The sequence below is a fragment of the Xyrauchen texanus genome, chromosome 4 (genome assembly GCF_025860055.1).
Source record: "Xyrauchen texanus isolate HMW12.3.18 chromosome 4, RBS_HiC_50CHRs, whole genome shotgun sequence".
Lineage (NCBI taxonomy): Eukaryota > Metazoa > Chordata > Actinopteri > Cypriniformes > Catostomidae > Xyrauchen > Xyrauchen texanus.
This window is the reverse complement of record NC_068279.1, coordinates 19,372,385-19,381,142: the sequence shown is the minus strand read 5'-3', so window position 1 is coordinate 19,381,142 and position 8,758 is coordinate 19,372,385. Positions and strand designations below refer to the sequence as shown.

The 8,758-nt window shown below is 42.5% G+C and overlaps 1 protein-coding gene across 3 annotated transcripts in view; it reads left to right on the top strand.

Annotated features, from left to right (window-relative positions):
- Positions 1-36: 36 nt before the first annotated feature.
- LOC127643227 (whirlin-like) overlaps positions 37-8,758 on the top strand; it is a 144,464-nt gene continuing 135,742 nt past the window's right edge. For all 3 annotated transcript variants that reach the window (XM_052125867.1, XM_052125866.1, XM_052125868.1), the window contains exon 1: positions 37-1,253. In XM_052125867.1, the coding sequence (XP_051981827.1) occupies positions 504-1,253 (750 nt within the window). In that variant the 5' untranslated portion in view covers positions 37-503. The remainder of the gene's footprint in view (positions 1,254-8,758) is intronic.

Genomic DNA, 8,758 nt, shown 5'->3' with positions numbered 1-8,758 from the left:
ACTGAGCGCGAACTCCTCGACTGTCAAACTCGAAACGCTCGAGCTTGTGGGTTTCTCTTTCTCTCATCACAGGAGGAGTGTCACTCGTTGTTTTTCCTCGCTCAATGTGTTAACAGAAGGATTACAATCACTGGTATGGATAGCCAATCCTTGCGGGACTTAATTCGTTAAGGGTGGCTTTGTTTGTCTCTGGAAAAACAGTGGACTTTATGCGCTATATAGCCTATTTATTATTCAAAGTGGCCAGAATTGCTCGCGGTGGGTTACTTTTTTTTTTTTACACTTTATGTGTTTTCCGGTAAATGTAGTTGGGCGTCAAAAGTTTAGAAACAGTATTGTTATTTTGGGAGAGCTTTCAAACGAAGCTTGAACTCAGCATGACCAGTCTCGAGGCGGTTGTAAGCGCGAATTACGATGCTGTTCAATTTTTAAAAAGACGGCAGGGACAGAGCTGTATTCCTAATGCCTGATGTGAAATCCCCCTGTGGCTTTGAGGAGCACGGATGAGAATGAGCACGGATCTGGAGCGCGTTTCTCTCAAGTCGGGCACAAACTCGCTGGGCTCCGGTGGCCGCGCGTTATCCGTTAACGTCAAGAAGTTGCACAACGCGCTTAATGTGCTGCTCAATGACTTCGAACGGGAGCAGTTCATCCACTGCCTCAATGTTTACCACGCTAAGCGTAATGTCTTCGATCTCGTGCAGACTCTCAAAGTCATTCTTATCACGCCCAACAAACGCCAACTGCTACCCATGCTGCGCCTGGTCATACCCCGGTCAGACCAGCTGCTGTTCGACCAGTACACGTCGGAAGGTCTGTATCTGAAAACGGATCTGCTAGCAAGCAGTACCAATCATGAGTGCTCGCAAGAAATAAGCAACCAGAATGCCCATGCTGGAGCATCTTCAGTGCACTTTTTCAATGAGCAGGCCGATCCCAGTCAGGGATCTGTGCGCGCAGGTCCCGTTTTCAGCACCACAGCTGAGCGGACAGTTCCAGGGGGCCCTTGTCCAAGCGCCGCGCTGATGCAGGAAGCATCTGATGAGATTCGGCAAGTTACGCTGAAACGGAGCAAGAGCCACCAAGGCCTGGGCTTCAGCATACGGGGTGGGTCAGAGCATGGAGTTGGGATCTATGTGTCTTTGGTGGAGCCGGGATCATCCGCTGAGAGAGAGGGACTGAGAGTTGGAGACCAGATCATGAAAGTGAATAACATGGTGTTTGTCCGAGTCACTCATGGAGAAGCTGTCAAGGTGAGGTGTGATCTCGGTGTTAGTTTGTGTATGTGCGTGTGGCCTTACTTAGCTACAGATTGGGGGCAACATTGTCCCCAGATATTATCTAAATCTGGCTAAACCTCCCTTTTTGAAAAAAAAAAAAAAAAAAAAAAACATTTAAAATTACAATTAAATAAACAACGGTTTTGCTTTGTTTTTTATACTAAGAATGCAGAAAAGTTTTATTTTATTGATAGGGTTAGGGATTGATTTAGGGTTAGACTGTAATAATTATAATTAGCTTCATAAATACAAGAGAAGTCTAAGGAATGTCCTCATTTAGATCTATTCATTTTAGTTGAATAAACATGTGCGTGTGGCTTGAGGTGTGTTAGAGCAGTGGTTCTCAACCAGGGGGGCTCAGCAAACTTCCAAGGGGTCGCAAAATGACTTAAAGGGGTCATGACATGGTTTTTTTTTATTGTATTATTATGTTCCCTTAGGTGCAATTATAGTATTAATATATTTTTTTTTAAGAAAAACTTTTAAAATCTAGTGATTTATGACCTTTTCCCACCCTGTTTCTCATCCTCTGATTCAAACAGTCTGTTTTGGGGGCGTTTTCCATTTAAGACTTCAGTGTTAACGCCCACTGTTATGATTGGCTAACGTCAGTGCCTATGTATCAATTATTGACGCCCCCAGCCAGAACAATATGCAAGTAAACTAAGTAAAAACACTGTGATTATTCATAATGAATGAAATTGCGCTTTAAAAAGTAGTTTAAAGTTTAAAATAGATTACTTACAGTTTAGCGTCGTCGTTGTTCCCAGAATAGTCGGCACGGACTTATCTTTGAGCAACAGTTTTCTGGCAAAGCCAGCATCATATTGAGATTTGTTCTCAAAACAGTCATCCTTAAAATGTACAGAACAAACGCTTAAGTTAACACTGCCGTGACTGGGGCGTCCGCAAAAAATAAACTGCATCCATTTTTCCCTGGCGTCTGGATCTTTCGGCAGCTTATTCAGAGGTTTTGTTTGACCACAGCCAGGAACAGCACATCTGTGTGGCATCGTAATTTTCCTGTGCACAAGTAGTCTCTGTCAGAGCTCGCTGTCCATCGACTGAACACTTGTGAAGCGCACGGCGATACGAAATGAGCGTAGTTGTCTTGCGCTGGAGGCGGTCATATGCAAATGCTGTTACGTCACTTCTAACCGACACGTCACTTCTAACCATGAATCCAGAACGAGCTGTATTTTGAGCTTGATTAAATAAATGATTCGTTTAGAATGGGGAGGACGTCTTAAAATATTAAACTTACAGGACGTTTTAATGATACAAAGACCTCTTATATACCAAAAGATCAAGGCAAATTTGGTTTCTCATGTCATGACCCCTTTAAAAAAAGTTTTATGCAAATAATATACAAATCCATACCCACACTCTCCCATAGAATCTTACTCAGAATATGTAGGCCTACACATAAGGGGTGAGGGGGCCTTGGTGTCAAAAAAGTTGGGAACCACTGTGTGTATTTTTGATAAACCTCAAAAGCTTTACCTGTTCAGTCTAAACTTGTTTACTCTTCTTTCTTTACCAATGAAGCAAACAGTCCCATCTGCGTTACTCCTAGCTCTGTTCCCTTTGCAGGATGCTGTCCTGGACAGCGGTTGGCGTGGGGTTAATGCACACGTTTTAACGTTTGGGAAGATATGGGGTGGAAATGTTTTCTTTTGCAGCAGTGGTACAAACAAATGGATTAATTTCAGATTATTTTAATCTGGATAGGGCACCAGGCAGGGTTGCTCTCTTTCCCTATTATTGTTCTGTCTTGCCCTGGAACTATTAGCAGCCGTGATAAGAAGGGAAGAGTATTTTCCTTGGGTGGTGGCGGGAGGTGTGGCGCATAAGCTTTTGCTTTACCCAGATGATTATTCATCTCTGACCATACTAAATCTATGCCTTGCCTTCACAGAATTTTTAATTCATTTTCTAAATTCTCAGTGTACAGAGTCAATTGGCTGCATACTATGTCACCCTCTCTTATTTCAAGCAATTTGATAGCATAGCGAAGTTTTTCATTTGGAATGGTAAGTGTCCCAGATTACATTTCAATAAATGACATAGGCCGATTGACAAAGGTGGGCTAGGCCTACCCAAGATATTTTTTTATTGTTATGCATTCGGTCTCAGACATTTGGCTCATTGGTCTCTTCCACCTAAGAGAGCCCCTCCCTGCTTTTTGTATTGAAGAGGAGGAAGTTCTAGCCCCTACTTTGCTATTGCAAAGCCTTTCTATCAAACTAATCAGAGAATTAACACCAGTTGTCTCGCATTTGAACTCGGTGTGGACAAAAGTATCCAGAGTGTTTAAATTACGTAATATATCCCCTTTCTACTAGTCAGAGTGGATTGTTAAGGTGTTTAATACACTCGGTGACCCATATGAGATTGGAGTGTTAAGATCCTTTAAAAATTTTGTTCAACATTTTGGGATTCCCAGATCTCAGTTCTATTAGTATTTACAGCTCCGCCACCTGCTCTGTACTGTTTTTGGGAGTTTTTTTACACCCCCCCCCCAAAGCGGCAGATACTCTGGGTGTAGTAATTACTGCTAATTGTTAAGGGTTAAATATTGATTCAGTTTGTATATGTTTTGCTTTTCATTATTTAATAGATTAATCAATACAAATTTTAATCACAAAAATAAAATTGGATAACTGGATCAAAATGCCACCTTGGAGCTGGAGCTGTTCTCAAGCTGAGCTTCAAAAATTGGAGGAATTGTAATTTGATCAACTGCAAGTCCAGTTAGACATGAAAAATGAAAATCGCACTTCGTGGAATCTGTTATCATCTCTAATTTTAGTTCTAGATTTGAGAGTTAAATGAAGAGGTTACATAACAGCTTGTACGGTTTGCTGGATAAGAGCAATAACAGACAGTTTTCTCTGTTCTCTCTGGCTTTCTTTCTCTTTCACTATTTGCGTGGGCAGACTCATTCTATGTTTGCCTTTTTTTTTTTTTTTTTTTAAGAATTCACTTTCGACTGCTGAGGGTAGTGCATCATTCTTTTGTATCACCCTTGCTTTGTTGTACTTCCTATCATAATCATGTTGCAATCTTGTCTGCCTGTCAGTGTAATGATGTTGACAAACAGGCAGAGACGAAGGTGATGAAGTTGAGATTAACCCAAGTGCAGTTTTATTCTTCAAACGTGAAACCAGTATCCCTAAATATAAAAGAGTGAAACAAAAACAAGAAACCAAGGACCTAACTAAACATGACAAAACTAGACTTGACTACATCTAAGACTATGGCTAGGCTATAGCAAAACAAAACCACTAGGTTACAAGTACACTGACTAGACTAAACTCTGGCAAGACAACAAGGTTACATGAACAATACCTGACCCCAGACAAAGGCAAACATGAGGGTTTAAATACACAAGACATGGGTAACAAAGGCCAATGAACAAACAGAACTCTAAAACAAGATAGCAAGACAAATAACTAAAACCAATGACAAACTAGAACTGAATCAAAGTAATAAAACAATGAACCAATGAAAACCAGACACATGAACAAGAAGGGAAAACAGGATATCACAAGACTAGGTAACAGGAATTTCAAAATAAATGTACTCAAACAAAAGACAACAGGGAATATGTCACAGTCAGTATTGAATCCACAGCTAAAAAAAAATCACATAGTAAATAACAATAACAGGACGGAGTGGTGGTGGTGTAGTGGTCTAAAGCACATAAATGGTAATCTGGTAATCAGAATGTCGCTGGTTCGATCCCCACAGCCACCACCATTGTGTCCTTGAGCAAGGCACGTTGCTCCAGGGGGACTGTCCCTGTAATAAGGGCTCTGTATGTTGCTTTGGATAAAAAGCGTCTGCCAAATGCATAAATGTAAAAGTAAATAACACTGAGTTAAATGTCTGAATTACATGGAAGCTCAGTGCTGCATCACTTACTCAAGGGCTTGCCACAATAGTTTTTGCTTTCTGTCACTCACAAAAATAATATTAAATACCTAGTTTACCTAGTATACTTTTACATGAAAGGGTAGTTCACTGAAAAAATAGAAAATTATTTCATCTTTCGTGTTGTTTCAAACCGGTAATACTTTCTATCTTCTTTGGAACACAAAATTAGATATTAGACTGAATGTTATAGGACTGACAGCCTCAGTCCCCATTCATTTTCATTGGAAAAAGATCAGTGTTGACATTCTTAAAAATTTATCCTGTTGTGGTGCGTGGAAGTAAGAAAGTCAATGGTGTTTTGTTTTTGTCACTTTGCGTGTTTTCTGGTAAACGTAGTTGGACGTCAAAAGTTTAGAAACAGTATTGTTATTTTGGGAGAGCTCTCAAACGAAGCTTAAACTCAGCATGAACAGTCTTGAGCCAGGTTGTAAGCATGAATTGCGGTGCAGATCAGTTTTTAACAATATGGCAGGGACAGAGCTGTATTCCCAATGTGAAATCCCCTGTTGTTTTAGGAGCACGCGATTTACTGTAAGGCAGGCAGAGGTGTGAATTATGCTGATATGACAGTATCACAGTTGTCATGACGTGGCTTTTAGCTTAATGTGTTCGGTTCCTTCCTAGCACATGGACACTAGTCTCCCGTAGCTAGACTTTTGAGTAACAGCATAAAGTCTGGCCTACATTGTAGCTTGTTCTGGTTAAAGATTGAAAAGACAACACTAAAGAAAAAATTATTCTTGTTATTAGAAGAAATGTTGATGTTACACAGTGGTTTATGTTTTGCAACATTGCAAGAATCTGATTTGAAATGAGTGTATATTTTCCACAAAACAATTAAATTCATGAGGTAAAACAGAAAATATTGTTACAGTGCTTTAAATATAGAACAGGGTGAATAGAATTTACCAACCACTCCTTTTTTGTTTTTTTAACCATTTTTGCAATTGGGGCTGTACATTAGATGGTCTGTGAATGGTCTCTGGTGCGTGGGTATGCCATGTGGGGGAGGAGGAAACCTACCCTTGAGAAGACTAATTACACTCCTCTACATGTTTAAAGATTTTATTTTTTTTACTGAGTCCTACCAGCTATAGCTGAATTCCAGCAGTTTTTTTAGTGTCATTGCTCCAAGATAATTGCCGTAGTTCCTGTTAGCGTGCTAGAGCCATTACTGTTGGGATTAATTGGATCCATTATGTTTCCCATTAGGAGCTGAATAATACTGTAAACAAAAGCGGTTAATTAAACAGGCAGCTTTAAGTCAAAGAACAAACTCGTAGCCGCCACAACAATGAGACCTTGATTAGACAGAGAGCTTGGTGAGTGGTGATGTGTGTGCCAATGTGTGGGTAACAGTAGATGAAAGGATAAAAATAGCAAAAGGGATTACTTTATTTTATTTAATTGATAATTGAATGGACTTACAATATACTCCAATTTAATATGATTACTCTTCATAGGGTTGGTAGAAGGGATCAAACATAAAAACTCTATCATGGGTTTTAGAGTGGTGTGCTGAACTACAGGGAATCTGATAATGAAGTACAGCAGGCAAAGTCAGATAGTCTGCACTCTCTGTTTGAGTCTCACCCCTATTGACCTGCCAGTCTTAAGTAATTATTCTCAATGACGAATTGTACTGACAATACAAATAATGGCTGCTTGCTCTCCTCTGTATTTCAATATATCTACTTCTCTCTCACTTGAATCAGCAGTAAGCATTGAGACAATCCCAGTCCTGAGAAAAGCTAACATCACCCATACTACTCTCCTCAATGTGTTCACTTCCAGCTAACAGTACATTAGCTCAAAACAGCACCCACTTCAAATCTGATGCTCCTGTAACAAACAGAGCTCAATGGTACTGCTATTTTCACCACTGAGATGCACGTTTGCCAACTTAAACAAAGACTTGCAACAGAAATGTGTATAGTTTTTCTATTTTTGTCATTGGCCATAAGCAACGACACACTCAAGAAGCGGCTGCTGCAATCCAGAGAGTCCGAGACTTTACATGAGCGAGAACGGTAATAAGATGTCGAAGAAGCGGCACGAGGGGTCTCTGTCTTGAGAGCCTTGTGCATCTCTGAACTTGAGGAAAGGCCAATGAGAAATTGGCTGACAGAATTTGCATGCCCGGTCTCCCGAACGTCCTCGAGGACCCGGAAAGCTCCCAAGCGTTCCAGACGACCCAGGGAATGAGACGTTTGCTCCTGAGCTGGTATACAGACCACTCTGTCCCCCGGTGGAGGGCCGGGAAGAGAATCTTCAGTTCAAGTTATTTTCTTTGCCGCACCCCCTTTGCGCTGCGGTACACACATTTTCAATAATAAATCAATTTCCTGTTTCCCTGGGTCACCTGGCCCGCAAATGCCGTTCTCACGGCAACCCGGTGCCACACTTCTCGGATCTCACGCTCCTCGCGATAGCCCCCGGCAAATTCCCCTGAGAAAGGACCTTCTGGCTTCCGCGCCCAGACCTCTGGAACCTCAACGTCTGGCCCCTGGACGGGATGCGGAAGATCTAAGTGGCCTACGACCTGCTGTTGTAGACACAATCAACCAAGCCAAAGCACTTGATCAACTTTTAGGGTGTAACTTTATGCCCTAAAATGGCGCTTGTTCATGAATTGGTGTTCTTCCCGGTCCGAAGACACGCAGAGGTGCGCAGTCGGGTCAGTGCTCTCATTAATGCAGGAGAGCCTGGAGGGGAGGTTGTCCATCTCCACCTTGAAGGTGTATGTAGCTGTCATCGTGGCCCACTACAACGCACTGGACGGCAAGTCCTTGGGTAAGCACAACTTGATTATCAGGTTCCATAGAGGCGCCTAGAGGTTGAACCCTCCCCGGCCAAGCCTGTTCCCCTTGTGGGATCTCTCAGTGGTCCTTTAAGGCCTTCAGAGACCCCCCTTCGAGCCGCTAGAATCACCCGAGCGCAAAGCCCTCTCCTTGAAGACGGCCCTCCTAATCATGCTTGCTTCCATCAAGCGGGTCGGGGACCTGCAATCGTTCTCTGCCCATGCACTGAGCTGGTAGACAGACCACTCAGGTGTTCTGAGCAGCTCTTTGTCTGCTTTGGTGGACAGCAGAAAGGGAATGCTGTCTCCAAACAGAGGCTTTCCCACTGGGTCGTTGATGCCATCACATTGGCCTATCACACCTTTTTCGAACCCCCTTGCGGGTTCGAGCACACTCGACAAGTTTGGCATCCTCGTTGGCACTGGCCAACGACACCTCCCTTGCAGACATATGCACAGCAGCGGGCTGGGCAATCCCCAATACCTTCACAAGATTTTACAATCTCAGAGTTGAGTCGGTCTCGTCTGTGTATTCTCAGGTCCATGCAGGTAGAACTCGGTAACGCAGAACAACTGACTGGGTGTACCACATGCAACCTTGCGCCTTTCCCCTAAACTGAGACGATCACGTGCGCTCTTATCCTAGGAGATCCCACTAATTTGGCTCCCTGGATGACTCCTCCCTAACCCTTTGGCCTGCAAATTCAGCAGAGGAATTCCTGACCAGACCCACTATGGG